The sequence below is a fragment of the Heterodontus francisci genome, chromosome X (assembly GCF_036365525.1).
Source record: "Heterodontus francisci isolate sHetFra1 chromosome X, sHetFra1.hap1, whole genome shotgun sequence".
NCBI lineage: Eukaryota > Metazoa > Chordata > Chondrichthyes > Heterodontiformes > Heterodontidae > Heterodontus > Heterodontus francisci.
In genome coordinates this window covers 1,307,001-1,333,744 of record NC_090421.1, presented here as the reverse complement: position 1 = coordinate 1,333,744, position 26,744 = coordinate 1,307,001, and the positions used below count along the sequence as shown (strand labels likewise).

At 44.6% G+C, this 26,744-nt stretch overlaps 2 protein-coding genes across 7 annotated transcripts in view; one reads left to right on the top strand and one right to left on the bottom strand.

The window, feature by feature from the left end:
- The window catches only part of LOC137358662 (glutaminase liver isoform, mitochondrial-like), a 46,771-nt gene extending 25,376 nt beyond the window's left edge, over nucleotides 1–21,395 (top strand). The window contains exons 8-18 of the mRNA XM_068024808.1: nucleotides 1,883–1,915; nucleotides 2,809–2,867; nucleotides 4,266–4,332; nucleotides 4,936–4,986; nucleotides 11,809–11,985; nucleotides 14,951–15,082; nucleotides 15,824–15,916; nucleotides 16,758–16,819; nucleotides 17,797–17,873; nucleotides 20,090–20,153; nucleotides 20,651–21,395. Of these exons, the coding sequence (XP_067880909.1) occupies nucleotides 1,883–1,915; nucleotides 2,809–2,867; nucleotides 4,266–4,332; nucleotides 4,936–4,986; nucleotides 11,809–11,985; nucleotides 14,951–15,082; nucleotides 15,824–15,916; nucleotides 16,758–16,819; nucleotides 17,797–17,873; nucleotides 20,090–20,153; nucleotides 20,651–20,837 (1,002 nt within the window). The 3' untranslated portion in view covers nucleotides 20,838–21,395. The remainder of the gene's footprint in view (nucleotides 1–1,882; nucleotides 1,916–2,808; nucleotides 2,868–4,265; nucleotides 4,333–4,935; nucleotides 4,987–11,808; nucleotides 11,986–14,950; nucleotides 15,083–15,823; nucleotides 15,917–16,757; nucleotides 16,820–17,796; nucleotides 17,874–20,089; nucleotides 20,154–20,650) is intronic.
- A 1,044-nt stretch (nucleotides 21,396–22,439) lies between these two features.
- LOC137358596 (signal transducer and activator of transcription 1-like) overlaps nucleotides 22,440–26,744 on the bottom strand; it is a 71,277-nt gene continuing 66,972 nt past the window's right edge. For all 6 annotated transcript variants that reach the window (XM_068024641.1, XM_068024642.1, XM_068024644.1 and 3 more), the window contains one exon: nucleotides 22,440–26,240. In XM_068024641.1, coding sequence (XP_067880742.1) covers nucleotides 26,203–26,240 — 38 coding nt within the window. In that variant the 3' untranslated portion in view covers nucleotides 22,440–26,202. The remainder of the gene's footprint in view (nucleotides 26,241–26,744) is intronic.

Here is a 26,744-nt window from a genome sequence, read left to right as displayed (position 1 = left end):
GGTACAACCTTAGCAATTCTCCAATCCTCCGGCACCACACCTGTATCCAGTGAGGACTAGAAAATAATGGTCAGACCCTCTGCTATTTCCTCTCTTGCTTCTTTTAACAGCCTAGGATACATTTCATCTGGTCCTGGTGGTTTATCAACTTTCAAGGATGCTAATCCCATTAATACTTCCTCTCTCCCTATGTTTATCACATCCAATATTTCACACTCTTCCTCCTTAATTACAATATCTGCATCATCCCCCTCTTTTGTGAGGACAGACACAAAGTATTCATTAAGAACCACACCAATATCTTCCGCTCCTACACATTGGTCTTTTATGGGCCCTACTCTCTCCTTAGTTATCCTCTTACTCTTAATGTATTGATAAAACATCTTTGGGTTCACCTTGATTTTGCTTGCCAATATTCTTTCATACCCTCTCTTTGCTTTCCTAATTTCACTCAAGGCTCCTACTCCCTGGCTAATCTTGTCCTCTCTCCATCCTCACTCCAACAGTGCTGCAACTACTGCCCTGAATTGAGACTAGCTAAATCAACAGAGACCAGAGTTTAACCCTGGGAACTTCCTGGTCTGTACAATAAATATATTTTTATTTTTAAAAAATGCAAAGATCATCATTGGAAGGAATTGTTGAGAAATTTGATAATTTTTCACTTTTTACTGTGACTTTTGTCAATCTCCATTCTAGGCACACATGCTGGTCTGTCCTTCAAGTCTATTCAGCCTCAACAAAACTGCGGAGTAAGGCTGTTTTCCGTTTAGACAGAATGATAAGCAGACACATTAGAGGAGGATAAATACATTCAGTGGGGTGCTGACACAATCTGCATTTAGTCAGGATATAATACCTGGTAATCAGAAACCACACTGACTGACATTGCACAATTGCTTTGAAAGCACAAAGCTTTTTCTTTGTTGCTAACCCCTGGCTGCACATCCCCATCACCACGGCAATCTTCAAGTTCTGAAGCTCATTTGTATTTGCGTTTCATTTCCCACTGGCTAGTTAATGTTAAACACATTACAGTGTGCTTAAGTAAAACCCAATTACTGTTTTATACCAAGTTCCAGTCCTTTAATCCAGGGTCATTTGTTGAGACTAATGCTATGGTATATTGTGCAACTGCTTCAGGGACTGGTTTTGCAATACTGCCTGATGGTCCTGATGTTGTGGAAACTGGTCTATTTACATTGTGGATGGTGTCTGCAGCAACCAGGACAATACACCAAATACATACAGAAGCAAAATTGTTTTTAAAGTAATGGTTTGTGACATCACTTCTACACATCTCTCTCACTCAGTATACATACATCTCTTTGTCGACGTTGCTGTCTTTCGGAGGAGGCGTTAAACCGAGGCCCTGTTTGCCCTCTTGGGTGTACGTGAAAGATCCCATGGCCACTATTCGAAGAAGAGCAGGAGTGTTCCCCTAGTTCTGGCCAATATTTATTCCTCAACCAAAATCTAAAAACAGATCATCTGGTCATTATCACATTGCTGTTTGTGGGAGCTTGCTGTGTGCAATGTTGGCTGCCATATTTCCGTATTACAACAAAGACTATACTTCAAAAGTACTTAATTGGCTGTAAAGCACTTTAGGTTGTCCTAAGGTTGTAAATGCAAGTTCTTCCTTTCTTTCTGTTTCACTTTTCATTTCTCTATCCTTCTTGCTTCTATCATTGTGAGTGCATATCTCTCTCTTCCTATTTTCTTTCTCTCAGCCTGTCTGCAGCGTCCCAACCACAGGAAAAAATCCAATATGTAAGCTGCAACAAGATGGCTGCCAATACCCTGTATTTTCATGAATTTTTGAACAAAATACCTGTGGAATGTTTTTAGTTCTGATACTCATTTCCTTTTGCATTTGCAGCCTGGAGCAAACAAAGCAGAGAAGTTTGACTGTGTGAGTATTTCACAAACAGCAGTACAGGAAGAAAGTCAACAGATTTACCCTGGGGCTCCTTAATCTGGCAGGACACAAACTAACATCTGTTCATCTGATTGGAGATGCAGAGTATCAGATGTACCAGACCCAAAAATATGCTTGTGTAATTGGACAGTTTGAATTTAAAAGGGAGGGTCCCTTCTGGCGAGTTTGGTTGCTATTGGGATGGCAAAAACAGAAGAGAATTTCTGCAATATCATTATAGAAAGTGTGAAAAGTTCCACATCATTAACCCCATTTCCATATTACCTTGTGTAATCCATCACTCTGATTCATGGTGTGCATTCAACACTTGTCAGCTCCTCTCCAACTATACATTATTGCCATAATCATTAATTCTTCACTGAGTAGGTCAACTATGACAGTGTAGGTGAGTTCCCATGTAACCTGAATTCTGAGATTCGACAATTGGAAATCGCACCCAGCTATCCATTATTCTTTTTCAGTGCTACACAATATGGCTCATCAGACATTAGCCCACTGTGAACGCCCACAGCACTGGCTGGTTTAGAACAATGACAGCACTCGTGTTATAAATCTCCTCAACATGCTGATCAGTAGAATATCAAATTTATATAATTTGATTCCACTAGACACTGCTTACTGCTAATCTCTCTTTTCAAATTAAAGTGATTATAAATCAGACATGTTTCAGTTACAAGCAATGCCTGCTCGACAGGAATCAGAGTATCTTATAAAGAATTTCCCAGTGGCAATAAGGGAAGCCTAAATTCTGCCAGACCAAAGCCATTCTGATCTGTGGCTGCAATTGCCATCCTTCTTGTGGCACAAGAGCCTCCTCTTTTTGAAATGGTAGCCTGGCTCTAAATTTTGTGTTTTCCTCTCTATAGGTAATGCAGTTTCTTAATAAGATGGCCGGCAATGAATACGTGGGCTTCAGCAATGCTACGTGAGTGTCAAGCTGCTTTCCTGTGTATCCCAAGATCCATACAGAGCCTTCAATGGCCACTTGTAATTTGCTATTAAACTCCTGACAATAAGGATTGTTTCATTAGTGAGCCTGCTACCTTTTCAGCTTTGTTCATTGCTATCTCTCTCCCCTCGAGTCAGGTGGTCATGGGTTCAAGACCCACTCCAGGATCCAACACATAATCTAAGCTGAGGTGTGCTGCACTGGCAGAGGTACCACCTTTCAGATTAGGCATTAAACCAAGGCCCCCATCTGCCAATTAAGGTAGATATACAAGCCCCAGTGTCCTGGCAAAATTTCTCCCTCAACCAACATCAAAGAACAGATTAATTGGTCATTAATTTTGTTTGTGGGATCTTGCTGTGGGCAAATTAGCTGCATGTTTACCTGCACAGTAGTGTTTTTACAAAAAATGTAACTCATTGGTTGTAAAATGCTTTGGGACATCCGAAGGATGTGAAAGGTGCTATATAAATGCAAGTTTGTTCTTTTCCAATGTTCTCCTCTCACGGAGATGCAGTTCTACACACCCATGGCATGTTCCACTCCATTGGCCATTCTTCTTGTATTATTTTGAGCCTTGAGAGTGACATCTGTGTAGAATGGGTATCAAACCAGAGACCTTCCTAGTTTCGATGGTCCCAGACCATAAAGAGTAGTGGTAATCCTCATAGAGCCATTGGAGGATCAGGCAATGAGCTTGTTTATTTAGCTTTGAGTTTTGATCTAGTGATCAGGATATTATTACTGTTCAGAGGGAACATGGGGCAATAAAGATGATTCCAGGTGTTAGGAATTATGAGGGAAGATTAAGGAAGTTGGGCTCATTTATTTTGGAAGAGATGACTTTGAGATGACTGTGCTTTTCTATGTTATGAAAGGGGCTGACAAATGTGATCCAGGCAAATTGTTCCTGTGGTGAGGGGTTCATATCCTTGAGGACAAAAGTTAAACATGAAGGAGTTAGGAAAGAAGTCAGGTGTGACTTTTTTACCCAAAGGGTAATCGATTTGTGGAATAAGTTATCAGGGACAAATGGTGAAGTGGACAGTATCAATGGAGTCAAGAGCCAATGGCCCTGCCAATCTGGGGGCAGGGGGTTCTGCCAGTCTTCTGTCACAACTGCAGTGGAACCCCATCACCCCCAAGAAATGGCAGAGACTCAATTTTGCCAGGTCTCTACTGTTTCTGGGATTTTTTAAGCAGGTGAATAGAGGTTGATTCATCAAAAAGGGACAGCTAAAGGCCTTTTTCTATTGCTCAAAATTCTTATTAATTTCTGCTCAACACTTTTTCATGAAGATGGTATTCCATTAAGCTGTGGCATGCAGATTTGCTGCAGATCACTAATGTTGCATTTTTCTTTCCATGATTAAGGTTTCAGTCAGAAAAGGAGACAGGAGACAGGAATTTTGCCATCGGGTACTACTTGAAAGAGAAGAAGGTAGGCCAAAAGCCAGGCAGTAGAGTTAAATGTCTCTCTTGTTAGTCACTAATTTGCAGAGAGTTTGCTATTGTAGAGATGGAGGTTTGGGCAGCGGTGTGTTAAACTGTATATGGCTGGAATAATGTCAATTATCCAATGCCTGCTAGGAGTCTGAACTCTGGGCCGTTCATTCTTTATCTGCAGTGAGGCTGGTTTCTCAATACCAGTCTCTTCATTGTGTTTCTGCAATAAGGAGCATCAATGTAAAAGTTTCCTTTTAAACTTTATTCTGTTGGGCTAAAGGCTGGCTGATCTCAGAAATCTCTTTTTTTTAAAAGTGTCAGAGCTAGTCCTTAGTCAACCATCTCCCACCCTCTTTCCCTAACACACAAGGGACCCACCATTTTACCCTTCTACATGCAGCTGACATCAGGTTAAGGTCATTTTGATTACACTGGTAGCGACCATTCAGCAAGACAGAAAACTGAACTTGGGTCTTTGGTAGAAATGCTTGTGCTGCAGCTACTTTGATTGTTGATGTGATTGGTTTTTAAGGGAGGAAGAGAGGGTTTGGGGGAACTATGATTAATAAAATAATCCTGGTTTATGCTTTTTTCCCAGTGTTTTCCAAAGGGTGTTGACATGATTGCTACATTAGATTTCTACTTCCAAGTAAGTAAAGCGGCTTCACTTTCTGTTCACACTGGTGCTGAAATACCAGCAGGATCAATACCCATCCTTCACTGGAATACCAGCAGGATCAATACCCATCCCTCACTGGAATACCAGCAGGATCAATACCCATCCCTCACTGGAATACCAGCTGGATCATTGTCATCCCTCACTGAAACACCAGCTGGATAAGTGTCATCCCTCACTGAAACACCAGCTGGATCAGTGTCATCCCTCACTGGAATACCAACTGGATCAGTGTCATCCCTCACTGAAACACCAGCTGGATCAGTGTCATCCCTCACTGGACTACCAGCTGGATCAGTGTCATCCCTCACTGGAACACCAGCTGGATCAGTGTCATCCCTCACTGGACTACCAGCTGGATCAGTGTCATCCCTCACTGGAATACCAGCAGGATCAATACCCATCCCTCATTGGAATACCAGCTGGATTAGTGTCATCCCTCACTGGAATACCAGCAGGATCAAAACCCATCCCTCACTGGACTACCAGCTGGATCAGTGTCATCCCTCACTGGAATACCAGCTGGATCAGTGTCATCCCTCACTGGAACACCAGCTGGATCAGTGTCATCCCTCACTGGACTACCAGCAGGATCAGTGTCATCCCTCACTGGAATACCAGCTGGAACAGTGTCATCCCTCACTGGAACACCAGCTGGATCAGTGTCATCCCTCACTGGACTACCAGCTGGATCAGTGTCATCCCTCACTGGAATACCAGCTGGATCAGTGTCATCCCTCACTGGAATACCAGCAGGATCAATACCCACCCCTCACTGGAATACCAGCTGGATCAGTGTCACCCCTCACTGGAATACCAGCAGGATCAATACCCATCCCTCACTGGAATACCAGCTGGATCAAAACCCATCCCTCACTGGACTACCAGCTGGATCAGTGTCATCCCTCACTGGACTACCAGCTGGATCAGTGTCATCCCTCACTGGAACACCAGCTGGATCAGTGTCATCCCTCACTGGACTACCAGCAGGATCAGTGTCATCCCTCACTGGAATACCAGCTGGAACAGTGTCATCCCTCACTGGACTACCAGCTGGATCAGTGTCATCCCTCACTGGAATACCAGCTGGATCAGTGTCATCCCTCACTGGAATACCAGCTGGATCAGTGTCATCCCTCACTGGAATACCAGCGGGATCAGTGTCATCCCTCACTGGAATACCAGCTGGATCAGTGTCATCCCTCACTGGAATACCAGCAGGATCAATACCCACCCCTCACTGGAATACCAGCTGGATCAGTGTCACCCCTCACTGGAATACCAGCAGGATCAATACCCATCCCTCACTGGAATACCAGCTGGATCAATACCCATCCCTCACTGGAATACCAGCTGGATCAATGCCCACCCCTCACTGGAATACCAGCAGGATCAGTGTCATCCCTCACTGGAATAACAGCAGGATCAATACCCATCCCTCACTGGAATACCAGCTGGATCAATACCCACCCCTCACTGGAATACCAGCTGGATCAGTGTCATCCCTCACTGGACTACCAGCTGGATCAGCGTCATCCCTCACTGGACTACCAGATGGATCAGTGTCATCCCTCACTGGAATACCAGCAGGATCAATACCCATCCCTCATTGGAATACCAGCTGGATCAGTGTCATCCCTCACTGGAATACCAGCTGGATCAGTGTCATCCCTCACTGGAATACCAGCTGGATCAGTGTCATCCCTCACTGGAACACCAGCTGGATCAGTGTCATCCCTCACTGGAATACCAGCTGGATCAGTGTCATCCCTCACTGGACTACCAGCTGGATCAGTGTCATCCCTCACTGGAACACCAGCTGGATCAGTGTCATCCCTCACTGGACTACCAGCTGGATCATGGTCATCCCTCACTGGAATACCAGCTGGATCAATACCCATCCCTCACTGGAACACCAGCTGGATCAATACCCATCTCTCACTGGAATATCAGCTGGATCAATACCCATCCCTCACTGGAATACCAGCTGGATCAGTGTCACCCCTCACTGGAATACCAGCTGGATCAATACCCATCCCTCACTGGAATACCAGCTGGATCAGTGTCATTCCTCACTGGAATACCAGCTGGATCAGTGTCATCCCTCACTGGAATACCAGCAGGATCAATACCCATCCCTCACTGGAATACCAGCAGGATCAGTGTCATCCCTCACTGGAATAACAGCAGGATCAATACCCATCCCTCACTGGAATACCAGCTGGATCAATACCCACCCCTCACTGGAATACCAGCTGGATCAGTGTCATCCCTCACTGGACTACCAGCTGGATCAGTGTCATCCCTCACTGGACTACCAGCAGGATCAGTGTCATCCCTCACTGGAATACCAGCTGGATCAGTGTCATCCCTCACTGGAATACCAGCAGGATCAATACCCATCCCTCACTGGAATACCAGCTGGATCAATACCCATCCCTCACTGGAATACCAGCTGGATCAATACCCATCCCTCACTGGAATACCAGCTGGATCAGTGTCATCCCTCACTGGAACACCAGCTGGATCAGTGTCATCCCTCACTGGAATACCAGAGGGATCAGTGTCATCCCTCACTGGAATACCAGCTGGATCAGTGTCATCCCTCACTGGAATACCAGCAGGATCAATACCCACCCCTCACTGGAATACCAGCTGGATCAGTGTCACCCCTCACTGGAATACCAGCAGGATCAATACCCATCCCTCACTGGAATACCAGCTGGATCAATACCCATCCCTCACTGGAATACCAGCTGGATCAATGCCCACCCCTCACTGGAATACCAGCAGGATCAGTGTCATCCCTCACTGGAATACCAGCAGGATCAATACCCATCCCTCACTGGAATACCAGCTGGATCAATACCCATCCCTCACTGGAATACCAGCTGGATCAATACCCATCCCTCACTGGAATACCAGCTGGATCAGTGTCATCCCTCACTGGACTACCAGCTGGATCAGTGTCATCCCTCACTGGAACACCAGCTGGATCAGTGTCATCCCTCACTGGAATACCAGCTGGATCAGTGTCATCCCTCACTGGAATACCAGCAGGATCAATACCCATCCCTCACTGGAATACCAGCTGGATCAATACCCATCCCTCACTGGAATACCAGCTGGATCAATACCCATCCCTCACTGGAATACCAGCTGGATCAGTGTCATCCCTCACTGGAACACCAGCTGGATCAGTGTCATCCCTCACTGGAATACCAGCGGGATCAGTGTCATCCCTCACTGGAATACCAGCTGGATCAGTGTCATCCCTCACTGGAATACCAGCAGGATCAATACCCACCCCTCACTGGAATACCAGCTGGATCAGTGTCACCCCTCACTGGAATACCAGCAGGATCAATACCCATCCCTCACTGGAATACCAGCTGGATCAATACCCATCCCTCACTGGAATACCAGCTGGATCAATGCCCACCCCTCACTGGAATACCAGCAGGATCAGTGTCATCCCTCACTGGAATACCAGCAGGATCAATACCCATCCCTCACTGGAATACCAGCTGGATCAATACCCATCCCTCACTGGAATACCAGCTGGATCAATACCCATCCCTCACTGGAATACCAGCTGGATCAGTGTCATCCCTCACTGGACTACCAGCTGGATCAGTGTCATCCCTCACTGGAACACCAGCTGGATCAGTGTCATCCCTCACTGGACTACCAGCAGGATCAGTGTCATCCCTCACTGGAATACCAGCTGGATCAGTGTCATCCCTCACTGGAATACCAGCAGGATCAATACCCATCCCTCACTGGAATACCAGCTGGATCAATACCCATCCCTCACTGGAATACCAGCTGGATCAATACCCATCCCTCACTGGAATACCAGCTGGATCAGTGTCATCCCTCACTGGACTACCAGCTGGATCAGTGTCATCCCTCACTGGAACACCAGCTGGATCAGTGTCATCCCTCACTGGACTACCAGCAGGATCATTGTCATCCCTCACTGGAATACCAGCTGGAACAGTGTCATCCCTCACTGGACTACCAGCTGGATCAGTGTCATCCCTCACTGGACTACCAGCTTGATCAGTGTCATCCCTCACTGGAATACCAGCTGGATCAGTGTCATCCCTCACTGGAATACCAGCGGGATCAGTGTCATCCCTCACTGGAATACCAGCTGGATCAGTGTCATCCCTCACTGGAATACCAGCAGGATCAATACCCACCCCTCACTGGAATACCAGCTGGATCAGTGTCACCCCTCACTGGAATACCAGCAGGATCAATACCCATCCCTCACTGGAATACCAGCTGGATCAATACCCATCCCTCACTGGAATACCAGCTGGATCAATGCCCACCCCTCACTGGAATACCAGCTGGATCAGTGTCATCCCTCACTGGAATACCAGCAGGATCAATACCCATCCCTCACTGGAATACCAGCTGGATCAATACCCATCCCTCACTGGAATACCAGCTGGATCAATACCCATCCCTCACTGGAATACCAGCTGGATCAATACCCATCCCTCACTGGAATACCAGCAGGATCAATACCCATCCCTCACTGGCATACCAGCTTGATCAGTACCACCCCTCACTGTAATACCGGCTGGATCAATACCCACCCCTGACTGGAATACCGGCTGGGATCAGTGCCATCCCTCACTGGAATACTGGCTGGCTCTGTGCCATCCCTCACTGGAATACTGGCTGGCTCTGTGCCATCCCTCACTGGAATACTGGCTGGCTCTGTGCCATCACTCACTGGAATACTGGCTGGCTCTGTGCCATCCCTCACTGGAATACTGGCTGGCTCTGTGCCATCACTCACTGGAATACTGGCTGGATCAGTGTCATCCCTCACTGGAATACCAGCTGGATCAGTGTCATCCCTCACTGGAATACCAGCAGGATCAATACCCATGCCTCACTGGAATACCAGCTGGGATCAGTGTCATCCCTCACTGGAATACCAGCTGGGAACAGTGTCATCCCTCACTGGAATACCAGCTGGGATCAGTGTCATCCCTCACTGGAATACCAGCTGGGATCAGTGTCATCCCTCACTGGAATACCAGCTGGGATCAGTGCCATCCCTCACTGGAATACCAGCTGGGATCAGTGCCATCCCTCACTGGAATACCAGCTGGCTCTGTGCCATTCCTCATTGGAATACCAGCTGGATCAGTGCCCACTCCTCACTGGAATACCAGCTAGCTCTGTGCCATCCCTCACTGGAATACCAGCTAGCTCTGTGCCATCCCTCACTGGAATACCAGCTGGCTCTGTGCCATTCCTCATTGGAATACCAGCTGGATCAGTGCCCACTCCTCACTGAAATACCAGCTAGCTCTGTGCCATCCCTCACTGGAATACCAGCTAGCTCTGTGCCATCCCTAACTGTCATACCAGCTGGATCAATACCCACCCCTCACTGGAATAGTTGTAATCCAACATTACAACAGTGATTACACTTCAAAAGTACTCAATTGGCTGTAAATTGGCCTGCATACTGGTATGCCTTTTGGATCAGTGCCCATTTGGTACTCGTCTCTATCTGAAGTGCTGTCATCTGATGACTTGGATTTTGTTTTATTCTTTCTAAATCATGAATGTGGCCTGATTAGAGAGTAATTTTCTACCTCAGTGCAGCCTGATACCCTTATCACTAAATTACAGAGATACAACAAATGGTTTGGAGTGGCAGAAGAAAACAAACATTTCATTCAGATTCACGAAGCTGAAAACAATTTAAATGTCCAATAATTTCTGTTGAAATTCTCTTTCTCTTCCTCACCCCATCCCTGCGTTTCCTCCATTTCTTCCCTTTTCCATTTAGCAGCCCCTCTCTCAGCTTCCTCTCCCAACCCCCCTTTGCTGAATTCCAGTCCTCTCCAATTGCTCATTTCAGATGGACCTCCTCCCTCTGATCTCTCTCCAGACCCAAACTCTGGAGATTGTTTCTTCGCCTTTCTCTTGAGTTCCAGCTTACTTTTAGGAATTCTTCTGTCCCGTTTTCCTGGTGACTGCTTTCCAGCCAACATATTTCTAACTTCCTACGGACATGTCTTTTGTTCCAAACGAACAGTTGTGTATGACCCAGCAGTTGTCACTTCAGGGCGCGCGCGGGAAGCGGCTCGAGCCCCACAGCGGTTGTCATGGTAATGAGCCGGTCCCGCCCGCCAATCATGCTCTTTGCCCACAGATGCTGCCTGACCTGCTGGGCGTTTCCAATATTTTCTGTCTCTATCTCAGATTGTCAGCATCCCGGAGTCTATTGCTTTTGTTATAACTGTGCCTCACCTGTCAACAAGATCACCAGCCATCACTTGCTTTATTTTTTTTTTATTATTTAGTTTAGTGATACAGCACTGAAACAGGCCCTTCGGCCCACCGAGTCTGTGCCGACCATCAACCACCCATTTATACTAATCCTACACTAATTCCATATTCCTACCAAACATCCCCACCTGTCCCTATATTTCCCTACCACCTACCTATACTAGTGACAATTTATAATGGCCAATCTACCTATCAACCTGCAAGTCTTTGGCTTGTGGGAGGAAACCGGAGCACCCGGAGGAAACCCACGCAGACACAGGGAGAACTTGCAAACTCCACACAGGCAGTACCCAGAATCGAACCCGGGTCTTTAATTTTCTGTAACAACCAAACATTGATATTTATGGTCTCCTCACGTTCTCTGACAGGGTGCCCAAATCTCGCTTCTGTCCTTTTTTTATTTGCTGATCTTTATACTCGTTTTTTCTACAAACACAAGTTTTCTATTTTTTTTCCTCATTCCAGCTGTGCTCGATCGAGGTGACATGTGAGTCGGGTGGAGTCATGGCCGCCACCTTGGCCAATGGGGGAATCTGTCCAATCACAGGAGAGCGGGTGCTGAGTGCTGAGGCGGTGAGGAACACCCTGAGCCTGATGCACTCATGTGGGATGTACGATTTCTCAGGCGAATTTGCTTTCCATGTAAGCATTTATCCAATAATCAGCGATTGTTCCTGAAGGAAGCCGTAATGCAAATAGTAGCATTTGGATCAAGCACCTCCTTACTGCAGCTTTTGCAGGGATTTTTTTTTAATTCATTCATGGGATGTGGGTGTCACTGGCTATGCCAGCATTTATTGCCCATCCCCAATTGCCCTTGAGAAAGTGGTGGTGAGCTGCCTTCTTGAACCGTTGCTGTTAGGAAGGGAGTTCCAGGATTTTAACCCAGCGACAGTAAAGGAACGGTGATATAGTTCCAAGTCAGGATGGTGTTTGGCTTGGAGGGAAACTTGCAGGTGGTGGTGTTCCCATGTGTCTGCTGCCCTTGTCCATCAAGGTGGTAGAGGTGACGGGTTTGGAAGGTGCTGTCTAAGGAGCCTTAGCAAAGGGAATGGTTAAGGCGATGGGGTGCCAATCAAGTGGGTAACAAACATATCCAATATAAGACTGACACTAGCAACAGTGGTTGGGCAAAGTTTGGAATCCCATTTCTATATATTGTAAGAACACTTGGATCGCTACCTCAACAAGAATATTCATCAAGAGCATCAGGCAAATCCTTAACCAATCACCCAAATTCTCATCAAAGAACCATCTGGGTTTACCACCCAGCCTATGCTTGAGAGTTAATGACAGCCAACTTTGGCTCACTTTACTGTCTTCCAAGAACCAGTTCAGATTATATTAGCATTTACACTGCCAACCCCCATCAGGATCCACACAAGCTCCTGAATGAATTAACCCTTCTTTTGCTAATTATCAATAAAGTCTGTTACAAAGTCATGAACTAACATTTGTTTATAACTTTAAAATCAGAGTGAGGAGCACTTAAATTTAACATTAGGTACACAAATAATGAGTGATGGGTTTAATTATCAAAATAAATGACATTACAAAGAGTTCTGTTATGTTGTTAATAATAATGATATAAATTGGTGAGAGCAAGTGGCCCGATTATTGGGCAGTTGGAATGTGCAAGCTGCCTGTGAATGTATGTTAATAAAGCCCAATTTCGAGTTTGGGTGAGCACTGCCAGTGCAGTGCTGAGTCTGGGCCCAAAGATGGCCCAGACTACTTTGTACCCCTGGCATGAACCTGACAGATTCGAAAGGTTCCATTCCTGATCTGCGCTGAATTGGAAGAGCTCAGTTGGGAGCCATTGGGGACAGTACAATTGACCTCAGCACCCCTGGTCTGGCAGTGGAGAGCCAGCTAGCTCCTGATCATTATTCAGCAGTTCCAACCAGAACTGTCTTCCACATCAATCACACATTTGTCTGCAAATGCAGTGAGCCTCCTCATGGTTGAACAGCTTGCCAACACTCATAACTCACAGACAAAAAAAAACAGCCACTTGATTGAAGTAGCAGACAGATTAGTTGATGGCTATGGAACCATATTCCAGCAACAGTCACCCCCTCCGGCAGAAGAGAGAGCAAATTGAACAAAACAGCTAACTGAATATTTATTTTATAGGTTAATTTTGCATTTTTAATTAAAAAGCTGCACAAACCACTGGGCACGGCCGATAAATAAAATCCTTTCAATGTTAAAAAAAGTCTAAACACCAAAATCTAATGTAACAAAAATACAGAGAAAGTAATATAAGCAATTAAAAGCAAGTTTTTAGTTCATACTAAAAACTCACACTAATGATAATACACCCTAAGGAAGTCAGACCACCCAGTCAATTGGCTGTTTCTTTTTCAAATCACGAGAATCTCTGGCTAATGGCGCAGCCTCAAAAAATTTGGAGCACCATGAAACAGGGCTACAGCCCACCATGCCTAATTCTGAGTCTGACCCATGCTTCTAGCCAGCTAGGTTCTGTGCCAGTTCTGCTCCTCACAAACTTCAGCCGAACATAACCACCAGGTTCAAGGTTTGTACTGAAATCTTGTAGAATTCCGCCATCTAGTGGTTTAATATATAACAAGTTTAGACAAACTTTGTCCAATGTCAGTGACATCCCCTGTGTGTTTTTGGGAAAATTAACCTGTCTCAGTAAAAAGAAAAATAGACACATCAGAGTCATCGTGTGATGCAGAATAATTCTCATACACATTTTAAAATCTGTTTTTAGCTCATTTTGCTGAATGAGCTTTGTCCTCTGTTATGCTCTCATTTACCCACCAGCATCTCCTTACCAATCCTGTGTAAATTATAAAGTCATGTCATTTTGAAACTGTTCAGGTTTTGGGGAAAGCTTTCAGCAAGTCTGTTTTTTCCACTGTTTTAATTATTCTTCATTCCCTAGAGTTTCTGTATTCATTCACACCAGCCAACTGCGCATTAAAAAAAAATTTTGCCAAATTTTCTTTCTCCCCTCCTGCTGGCCTTGAATTCAGCTGGGGCATTGTTCCATGGTCACTCTCTGGTATCTTTCACAGGTGGCCATTCTTCATGTCTGAGCCTCAACCATAATTGTCAATCTATCAGGCTGGTTGGGGGTGGGGTGGGGAACAGAGATGGTGGTATTGTTCACAGTCAAGCTAGATCCAGTCTTTACCCAATTTCCATTTGGGCAAGGGGTGGGGGTGAGGTGTCCACTGGATAGCGCTCAGAAGTAGTAACTCCAGCAGTCTTTTTTTCCCACTCAGCCCAGAGGCAGAGGCCATTTGGCACTCTCCTCATTATATCCTAGCTGCAATCAGCTAAGCTCAAGAGAGGCCAGGAATTGAACCACTGAATGGCATGGCTCAGGTTTTACCAACTGAGGCATCAGAGGAAGCTGGGTCATACTTGCATTAAGTCTCTGCAGCTGAAATGGTTTTCAGCTCCTGTTACTCCCTGGCAGTTCTCACATGTTTTGACTAAAACTATTTGGTGGGCGGCTTGCATGTGAGCTCATTATTCAGCTGAGAGATGCAGCCCAAAAGCATTGCATTATGGCTTTGTCTGTCACTTTTGGTATTTGTCACTTATCATTTTTTGTGTGTACGCACAGGTTGGCCTTCCAGCAAAATCTGGTATTTCTGGTGGTGTTCTGCTGGTGGTGCCTAATGTTATGGGTGTCATGTGCTGGTCTCCTGCCTTGGACAAAGTTGGCAATAGTGTGAGAGGTATCGATTTCTGTCAGGTATGAGATCATAGGAAAATGTGACTTAACTCGATCAGCTGGTCACAACCTATAGGTTGCTAGGCAGAGCAGTACATCTCATATTCAATAACGGTCCAACTCAGGATCTCCCCTGGTCATCTGATGATGTCAGCAACATTCATTATAGAATTAATAAACATTTAATAAATGGTATAAATATTTGTAAGGGTTTTCAGGTAGTTTCCCATCTCTCTTGAATGTACTGGCTCATGTTGGGATACAGTTCCTCTGATACATAAAGAATGACCACGTGGGTGAGGTATTACCCTCAACAGGAGTATTGGCAGACTCCAACTACTGGGAGAGGGGAAAGTCGTCATACCTGGCTCTGATCTTGTCCAATGCCCATATGTGCATATTTTCCAGAACTTTCTAGTGATTGGGAGCAGGAACACTGGCTGTTCCATTTCCCTCACCGACACAGCGATTCTGAGGCTAATTGTAGCACTCCTATTGCTACCATGGCCAAGAGCTGCAAATGCAGCATGGACTGCGGATCAAATCTGGATCCTTCCTGTCTGTATGGCTCAGTACCACACTGGGTGGTAAAATTACCAAAAGCCATTAAGGGGTGGGTGGGGGAAGTCTACAGAGTACAGTAACAAGGGACATATACAAAACAATGTACAATTATCTCCCTTTATAGCATTTAAGAGTGACTGTTAAGTAGACTTACCCAGTAAATCCTTTTAGGGAAGTGACTGGTCCTTTATCTTTCAGGAGCTGGTTTCTCTGTTCAACTTTCATAATTACGACAACTTGAGGCATTTTGCCAGGAAACTAGATCCACGGAGAAATGGAAGTGAAGCCAAGGTAAGGAGTCTGATGGGTGTGTGTACAGGAATACTTACTGATCACCAGTTACCCCAGGCTCAGTTAGTGCATTTTGACCAGCACTAACCCAGAGCCAGAACAGAGCTGCTGACAATTACTTCCAGAAAGGAAGAGGAAAAAAAATCCGAGAAAATCTCCCCCCCCCCACCTCCAAATAAAAATTAAAGACATCTGATAATCCCTGGCTCATAGAGGCATCAGTTGTTAAATTGTTTCTACTGTTATCACAGTAATGGCGAGATACTCTTCTCTCTCTCCCCTTCCCTCCTCTCAGTTCACAATGCCACTCTGCTCCCCACACCTCCCGTCAGTCCATACACACACTCTTTACCCTTCACTATGCTGTTCACTTTGGCACCATTCCCCTCTTCACTGCCACTCTGATGCTGCTTCTGCTATGCAAGTGGCACTCTGCTGCATACTGTACACAAGAATTTATTATCTCATAGAAGTACAAGAATGTCTGTCCACACAAAGCTGCATCAGGTAGGAGCCAGTGCTGTATTTATCCACAAGTGTAGACACCATTGTCTCTGTGAAATATGTATGGAGATGGAAGAGTATTTTGCATTATTACCTTTGTGGATCAATGACTATTTAGACAGTACTTTCTCTAAGATTAAATGAGTGGTAGAGTCCATGATAGGGTAGAGAGTACACGGACTTTGGGATGAACGGGCTTGATGGACTGAAGGACCTTTTCTTATTTCCTCCCAAATGTTCTTCATCTGTTCTTATTCTATTATAACTATAGATTTTTTTTAAAACAAGAGCCATGACATTTTAAAAATCAAAATGTTATTTTTGTTGACCCAACAAGGAGGAGTCAGTGGTGAACTTGCTCTTTGCTGCATATAGTGGTGACACAGCCGCATTGCGGAGGTGAGTACTTGTTTTTGTGTGATGGCAAGATCTTCCTCTCTCCCACTGCATGGACCTCCCCAAACCATGCATTGGGCTCAGATAGGCTGGGTAGATGAGGTAGTCCCTGACCTGCACTCAGCACCTCTATGCAACTGAGATCAGGAACTTAAGTAGAACACTACACTGAACCCATTTCATATCCTGGAATGAAAAATCAAACAGAATCTGTAACGGATGGCCAATCCGCTACCACCAATCCAGTTTCCCCCTCCCGCCCTGCGGCAGGTGAATTTCACTCCACCCATGGCTCAGTGAAACACTATTATGATTTGTGTCTTTTATTTGCATTCCATGTTATTCCCTCTTTCTGCTTCACCACCACCCGATCTGCAGTCAATAGGAAGGACAATCTGGGAACAATGTTCGCGGCTGGCAGAAGGTGTGCTTTATGGGCTGGACTGAATGTCTGTTCCCATTGGAGGGATAATAGTACATGCCTGAGTTAAAAAAAAAAAAAAAATCAGTCCTAACTGCAGGACAAGCCCTCCTCAAGCTACATCCTAACCAAGATGGCAGGCAGATAACCTGGCATTTACACCTTTAAAAATTTTAACTGGGGTGCAAGAAGGCATCTCAGAGACAGGGCTGCTCCCCAGATAAGGAAGTGCCTGATCTCAGCTCAGCCCCGTCAACAGCACACGAGATGTGGAACTCATCACATGGCAAGTCGTGCATGCAAACTAGTGCTTCAATGCTTCCATCTGCTGTGTCCCACTAAGAGCACAATGTAACTGTAACTGAGGCATTTAAAAACAATCATTTTCATTGCAACAGCAGTTTAATATAAACACCTTTAATGTAGCAAAATGTCCCAAGATGATAACGAGGATTATCAATAAAAACATTTTTCACACTGAGCCACAGGAGGAGATATCAGGACAAAGGAGTTTGTGAGCAATATGTGGTCTGACTGGGGTATGTTCTCACTTTCCCAGATTCGCACTCTCCGCCATGGACATGGAACAGAAAGACTATGATTCACGTACACCATTACACATAGCTGCAGCTGAAGGTATGGATCAAGTAGTTAGCTACTAAACTAACAGCATGTCCTCCAATTGCCACTATATTTAGTATTTTCCCTCCTTTCCCCTCAGTCCCTTCACACTATGGTGTCCAGAGGCAACCTGCTTGCACCCCATCAATGCTACACAATAGCCATCCACTGGCAGGAGCACAACAGCCACCTGGCTGATTCTTCTGTTGCTCCTTGGTTCACTATAGTGAAAGCACCTGGCCTGCACCCAGCCCCTCCCCCGTTCCATTGCAGCTAAAGGACTCACCATGTCGGCAATTGTGGACGTGAATTCATGGCCTACTGACCCAAACTATGGCACCGTCAGAGCTGGCACCACTCACCATCTGGAACAAAACCATTTCAACAGACAGGATTTGTTTGTTTCTGAATTCCGGCTAGAGAGAAAGTCAGATCTGAATTGTTCAGGTACAATGACATTCCCTCCCATCCCACTGCCCAATTTTCTCCCCTCTTTTCCTGAAAGCGTGTGTTCTATATGTGCCAGCTGTCCTACACTACCTCATCCAAGTGGCCAATCTTCTTCATACAGTGAGTACCACAGGAAGGGGTGAGGAAAAAACTGCAGCCAGGCCTGATCCAGCTATCACCTTATGTCCATACACACACACACACTTTCCAACAGGGGACATTGGATTGTGATCAGGAGCAAGGACCTTACTGATTTGACCTATTCTAGTCTGGTGGTTCAAGCCCAATCGGTGCTACCCTGGCAAGAGATTGAAACAGGAACCTTCTTCATCTCCATGGTTCTATCCCAGTAGTTCTCAAACCAGTGTCCGTATAGACTTTCCAGGGGGTCCATGACATAACATGAACAGGACCTATTGCTGCAATGGTGTGGATTGGGTGTGTGCTGTTAGCCATTATTTGATTTCCTTCGTCTGCTTAAGTGGCGCAACTGCGAGTTCAATATCAGGCCCGGCAGCACAGTGCAGGCGCACAATGAGACACCGATAAGCAATTGCGGGGTGGGTATTACGCTCGAGGCAGCTCTGGAAATGGACACCTAACTGGATTAGTGGGACCTCTGACAGTCAGAGAGAGGAGGAGATGAGAGACCCCAAAAACACCGGGAATGGATTTGTAAGGCTGGGGGATGGTAGGTAGGAAGGAGCCTCCGCATCATACTTGTCCAAGGCCTGGAATGGCGGTGAAGCTGAGCTTTGTTCAGAGTACAGCAGCTAGGCCTGTGACTAGATCCAGACTAAAGTCCCAGTCCCTGTTGGTGTCTCAGTGGCAGAAATGCTGCACACCAGGCAGTGTGTCAGCAATATTCCAGCATAAACAGGTTGGGGGGCGGGGGGGAACCTGAAATATTTAGCAGCTGTTCAGTGAATAGGTGGGCAGTGGAGGGTCACATCCAAAAACGGTGCCAGTGTACCCAACAACTTGCATTTATACAGCACATTTAACATAGTAATAATTCCCATACTGCTTCACTGGAGCATTACCAATAACACAGCCACAGCAGGACTAGGACAGGTGACCAATAGCTTGATCAAAGTGGTAAGTTTTAAGGAGTGTCCTGAGAGGGGTAGAGGGAGATGGAGAGGTTTAGGGAGAGAATTCCAGAGCTTAGGGCCTTGGCAGATGAATGCATGACCACCAATAATGGTGCAGAGATTGAAACTGGGGATGGGTAAGAGGCCAGAATTAGTGGCCTGGAGGAGGCTACAGAATGGAGGTGCTGGGGGGTGGGGTGGTGAAGCTATGGAGGGATTTGAAAACAAGGTGATGGTGTCAGACCAGTAGCCAGTGAAGGTTAGCAAGCACAGGGGTGATGGGTGAACGAGATTTAGAGGTGCTGTGCAGTGAAGTATTTAACAGGCATGCTGCTGAACCTGTCGGGTTACTTTTCAGTTGAGGGAAAGATAAAAGTTTTCATGTCACCAACCACCTCAACTTTCCACACCAACCTCAGAAAAGTATCTCCTACCTATTTCCCACAGCAGACATTCTGTGGCATCTGAGTGAGACTACCAAATTAGATGTCTTTTGTGCTCCGATCCTATGCCCATTGTAATTGGATTAAGACTGCCTGGGCTCCATTCATATAGTAGCGAAAGGTGACATTCATACCTGGTTTTAACCCAGGTACCAGAGGTGAAAAGGTAGGATATGACCCACAGGCTATCTATTTCCTGACTACTGCTTTGAACACACTTAAATGTTCATTCCATTTTATGCAGGTCATGTGGAAGTAGTTGGTTTTCTTCTTGATGGCTGTCGTGTAAATCCCTTCTGCAAGGACAGGTGAGTGAGAAATCTCAGGAGCTGAGGAGGATATAAATGAAGTTTGAATGATACTTGCGCTTCAGTCCAGGCTCAACATGAATTTTTCCACTCCAACTTTACGACCAGTCTACCTTAGAGATGGATGTTGGTGCACTTCCAGTTGCTGGGTTCTGCCCTGATGTGTAATCTATAGATTACAAGGTTTTGTTGCTCCTGAACTGGAAATGGGGGTTATATAGCAGTACTTTTCCTGCAAGCACCACTAAAATCACTCTTGGGGATCAGGTTCCAGCAAGATGGCAAATTCAGCACTCCAGTTGCCTAGCTGCTTTAGTGCCAGGGTTTGATATCCCTCCCATCATTCTATGGCAGTTGCACTTGGGTGTTGGACCACCTTAAGCGAGAACCTCACAGCTATCCAATTCCAAAATTGCTGCTGTTATCTCAGTGCGCAGAGAACTTGTAACCTTAGTCAATTTTGATTGATCTTCAATTATTCTTTCACCTGTCCACAGATGGGGTAATACTCCTCTGGAAGATGCAATTCACTTCAACCATCACCACGTTGCAAAGCTGCTAAGGAACTACCAGATGTCTTACTCCCTGACAGAGACAGCTGAGAGCGACAGTGAGGATACATCTGATGAAAATATAGGGGGGAGTGCCGAAAGACCACCAACCCCTATAGTCACAAAAGCCTGAAAGTCAGCCCTGGTTCTCCTGTGTTGTCCGTGATGTAGGTGTCTAGTTATGCAGCAGTAGTAAGCTGTCCTGCCAGAATGTCCAGTAGAACTAAATGTTGTAGTTTCACAGCCTGAATTGCCTTACTACAGCAAAGCCACAAAATCAATATTTACACCAATAAAACCACTTCTATTTTGGTTAGCTGGGTGGCTTACTTCCAGAAACTATGATCGAGTCCAAACCAAGAGCCCATCACAATTGTGTGTCCAAACTAACCTGCTGACAAATCCATACTGCTGAGTTGGATTTACAATAGGCCAAAAGTCAATATAAAAAATTTAAATAATTTCCCAACAAGACAAAAAAGTTGGAGAAAATTATAGACAAAAAAAATCTCTAGTCATGATACAGAAGGAGGCAAGATATAAAAACACAAGATTTAAAAAAAAAAAACTTTTCCTGGCGACACCTGTAGTTTTACAAGCAATCCCCACGTTACTCATACGGCAGCTAGATTGTGTGTAACATAATCTTGAAACTATATGTTCCTTCCAACCTGACTAAGACTCTTTGGCATCGATACCAACTCTAAAGAGAAATGGATTTCTTGAACACACTGCATCAAGAACAGTTAAGACCTGAACTCGACAACTGAGACTCCTGGCTTTGGCAGAATGATATTTAGTTGTCAATTCAGTAATGTTGTACTTGTATATTATGAATTATGATGACTGTCCCTCAGGATGCTGATGGAACGTCTGTACATTTGAGTTGATGTGTCTCACTGTCTGAAGCAAACTCTGGACATATTCAGTTTTTAAATTGCTATTTATTTTGTGGCATGCAATAAAAATATAATTACTCTACAAAGATAATGATAGTGTTGTTCCAAATGATCAGATCTTTAATTAGCAAGGCAAACGTTACAGCTTAATTACTATATGAAGTGAGACTAAAAGATTAGCAGTTTTATTCCACAAAGCTGTTGATAACAGAACAGATTCTTCAAATTTGAGTGGAGGGCAGCAGGCCAGGGTTGAATAGGGGAGGCATGAGGAAAGATTAATATTCTGGAGTTTTGTTCTATTTGCCTTTGAGGATCAAGGAGTTTTTATACAGAACTTTCCTTCAGATAATTAAATGGGTGCATAGAAACAATGACAGGGTAGATTGTAGATGGGCTGTGGAATCAGGCCATCTACAGTACCTTCTTTCAGTAATTAGCCTTGAACTTACCTCAGGATATAACTACTTAAAACCACTTCCCCAAAGGGAGTACCTGAGCAGTGTCTTTAAAAAGGGACAGCTCCATCTCGTCAGTGCTTCAGACTACACATAGGTAGCACCACAGGAAATTAGTTGGTATTTGTGACATTGAGTCACACACTTACCCCAATGAAGTCTGTTCCCATTGCTGCGACCAGCTTTTTCTTCCTAGGTTATTTTGGCAAGTTATAATTGTGAGCCTCAGACTACATCCAACAGACCCCGTCCAAATATAGTCAAACACACTGTTGCAAAATCTTATTATACAGGAAGAGGCCAAAACAAGATACCTGCTTAGTATTTACTTGGTCTAATTTCTGGATCCCAGTGATAAATAATTGAAACATTTCAAAGTTCCATGCAAGTTGTTTAACCTTATTTATTGATTGAATTGTGTGTAAAAAAAAAAAAAAATCCACAGAAGCAATGCATTATTCAATAAAAGTAGACAAAAACATAGAAACCAGTTAATGGAATCACTTTGTTGCATTACGTAATGGGAACATAAAACTATTATAATTGAGCCTAGCCTCAGGTCAGTTGACAGCATGCATGTACCACAGATGTGCTGAGGTGTCATCTCCAGAAAGCTAGGCTTGCTCCTTGTTGCTGTAAGCTCTGTTAAAGATATTTTGCGTGCACAGTAGTGATTTTAAGCTGTAACAAATGTATTTACTCCAGTTCTAATGACAAAGGAACTCTCCAGTACATAAAGGGAAATTAATACATTGGGGAAAAAAACAGTCCTGAATACTGTTATTTTCTCCTCCATTCCTTCTCAGATGACTCGTGAAGATTGCAACTGAATTACTTGGGGGAAGCTTGACAGATCATCAGTTAAGACTGCGAATGGAACTCAGATCTGCCGAGAGCTTGAAATAATAATGTTGACTGGTTACAAAAACAGCTTCTCGATCCAGATCCCCATACAAAGTATAAACACCTCTTGCAGCATCAACTATACAAAGTTCTGCTGAAACTGAAGGGATACATAATGCACAAAATTGACATGTGTACACACTACACCTTTTTGTTACATTTTTAAGGGAAGTTGTAATGAGCACTACTGGTAGGTGTGCTCGGTTAGTCACTTTGGCCTGTGCAAAAGCTTTGCATCTTTGCAGTATATATTAATAAAAACAAACCAGAGTGAACCAAACTTCAAATACATCTTCCAGTGAACTGCTCGGTCTGATGTTACGGTAACTGTGGATCCACAAGCCAACTGTTGCACAGCAAGGTCCTAATGTCTCAAGGCAGTTTAAATTCAAGCACCAGTTACATCCATCTGATACTTGTGGTACATGCACCCTGTATAATCTGCAAACAGTGGGACCTTCAGAACCTGGTGCAGTTATGCACTTAATAAATTCTGCAATCCTATGGCATTCCCTCCATAAAACATGCCAAGAGCTCTATTGGAATATGAAACATTAGAACACCTAAAGAGACGACACAGGGAAATTACTTCATTTCTGGCCCAACTATCTTCATTTTCACCTCTGAAGTTCTCACTAATCTAGACATCTAAATTTCAAGTATTTCAACTCCCAGCAAATCTTGTGTTATCTAACAGAATAGTTAAGAATGCATCTCAACAATGACACACACATCAAGGTTCAGAGGATATTCAGAAACCTCATTTTCCCTACTCAATAGTCCAAGCAATGTCAACGATTGACTAGTTTCAACCCAAAAGGCTGCTAAAGGACAGATGTCTGGAGCATATACAGTATCTCACTACCTCTATGTCATATAGATTTGAAGTACTGGTCAGAATGAACCTAAATCATTTACCAGATATTTACACAGGATATTCCATTTTAAAAAGCTAGTTGGGTTGCTGTCATAGCATTGCAGAGAGATTAACAGCAGTGAGGGAGAGGGAAAAAAAAAATGGATTGGGAAAATTATTGGAATAAATTCTGAGGGACAGTATAAACCTTCATTTAGAAAAGGCATAGATTAAATCAATGAAAGTCAGCATGGATTTGTTAATGGAAGATCATGTCTGACTAACTTAATTGAATTTTTTGAGGTGACAAGTAGGGTTCATGAGTGTAATGTGGTCTACATGTATTAGATTAGATTAGAGATACAGCACTGAAACAGGCCCTTCGGCCCACCGAGTCTGTGCCGAACATCAACCACCCATTTATACTAATCCCATATTCCTACCAAACATCCCCACCTGTTCCTATATTTCCCTACCACCTACCTATACTAGTGACAATTTATAATGGCCAATTTACCTATCAACCTGCAAGTCTTTTGGCTTGTGGGAGGAAACCGGAGCACCCGGAGAAAACCCACGCAGACACAGGGAGAACTTGCAAACTCCACACAGGCAGTACCCGGAATCGAACCCGGGTCCCTGGAGCTGTGAGGCTGCAGTGCTAACCACTGCGCCACTGTGCCGCCCCGTATCTTAGCAAGGCTTTTGACAAGTTCCCACATGGCAGGCTGGTCAAAAAAGGAAAAGCCCATGGGATCCAAGGGAGAGTGGCTAATTGGATCCAAAATTGGCTTAGTGGCAGGAAGCAAAGGTTGACAGGTGTTTTTGCGACTGGAAGGCTGTTACCAGTGGGGTTCTGCAGGGCTCAGTACTAGGTCCCTTGCTTTTTGTAGTTTATATTAACTATTTAGACTCAGATGTAGGGGCATGTCAAATGTGGTTGACAGTGAAGAGGAAAGCTTTAGACTGCAGGAAGATATAGATGGTCTGGCCTGTTGGGCACAAAAATGGAAAATGGAATTCAATCCAGAGAAGTGTGAGGTAATGCATTTTGGGAGGTACAACAAGGCAAGGGAATACACAATAAATGAGAGTGAGTAATGTGGAGGAACAGAGGGACCTAGGAGTGTACATCCACAGATCCTTAAAGATAGCAGGACAGCTCGATGAGGTGGTTAAGAAGGCATATGACGTGCCTTCCTTTATTAGCCAAGGCATAAAATACAAGAGCAGGGAGGTTATGCTAGAATTGTACCAACACTAGTTTGAACTGAGTGTTCTGATGAATGGTCACTGACCTGAAATGTTAACTCTGCTTCTCTCTCCCAAGATGCTGCAAGACCTGCTGAGTATTTCCAGCATTTCTTGTTCTTATTGCAGCACTCCCTCAACCCAGGTTATGTGCTCAAGTCCTGGAGTGGGACTTGAACTCACAAATGCTAGGCTCAGAGATGAGGCTGAATCAATCAAAAGAGTGCATACAAATACTCCACTGAAAATTGAAATTAAGGTGATAAATTAAAAATTTCCAACACAGTGGACAAAAAGTAAGTGACCCCACAACGCCTAACACCCCAATGTGGTCACAATAAAGGCAGCAACATAGTCCCTCTCCCCAAAGAGTGTTATTAAATGATCACAATAGTGGATTGGGGTAAAGGATCTCCCTCACTTTCTCAGTTCTAAATTGTTGTAAACTATGTATGGCAACATCATTCAAAATTCACATTTGACCTATGCTCCTGTAGGTTAATCATGGAATAGATGATTCTTGAACCTGGAGGGGCCATTTAATGTCGCAGGTTAAGGGATTTGCAGGGGGTGGGGGGGGGGGGGGAAATAATAGTATTGTTAGTGTTGCTATGGGTTGGGGGTGGTGAGTTGGTGAGGGGAAACAGTAATGGCCTGGCTCTTCCTTTCCCAGCAATGGCCTGGTTTATGTGAATTTATATGCTGCACCACCCCCAAAACAACTGTGAGACAGCATGGACCACAACATTGGTGTCCGCTCCTGGTCAGATAACCAGTAAGTAAGTTTCTTTGGGGTAACAGGTCCAGATTACACCGCTTGACTTTCCCCTTCCAATTTACTACATCTCAAATGGCATGGGAAAGATGGTTCCTGCTAGTCTTCCAAACCCTCACCACATGCATCATCAGTATTGGTTTGCTTTTATGTACACACAAGATTGCATTTTAACAACTTGAAAAATTCTGTTTACAGTAAGAGCTCAATCTTAAAAACAATATGAAAGGAAATTCTATGAAGTGTACAGAGTATTGAAGTTGGAATGGAGTCCACATCCTAGAAACTATGGCACTGAAGATTTACTTTGCATCAGGACTATGAGATCCCTCAAATATATGATTTCATCACGTGTTCTAAGTCAGAGGGTCTGTCGCAAGCAATTCCATTAAATCTGTAGGGGGGGAAAAAATTTTAAAATGAAGTGAGAAAGTGATGGGAGGGAAAGGGTCATTACTGTTCCGCTGTCGAAGAGCTATCAAGAGTCTGCTCAAGAATTCACAAGCACAGATCTAGGAGGAAACTGCCCATCACAGTCGCGTCCAGTTGTGTGTGACTTGACAAGATGGGGGCAAGTAGTAACTTGGCATAGGAGGGAACAGTTACCTTTATACATCACTACTCATGTATATACTTAAGTGAGGCACAGTAAAATACTCTTCCAAAACTTGATGAGAGCACTAAGCCCCTTCTACCCCACCCTCTCCTCACATTTTGTGCTTAAGAAAAGGGACATTATGCCGGATAATGGAACACACACTTATTTCAGGCAACAAGTGTCAGCACCATGCATTTCCAGCTCAGGTACAGCACATTTAGACGCAAAGCAAAGCTCCCTCTACTCCATTATGCTCCAACCCAAGGGTATCGCCTAATGCACTTTCAACGCTTTCCATAT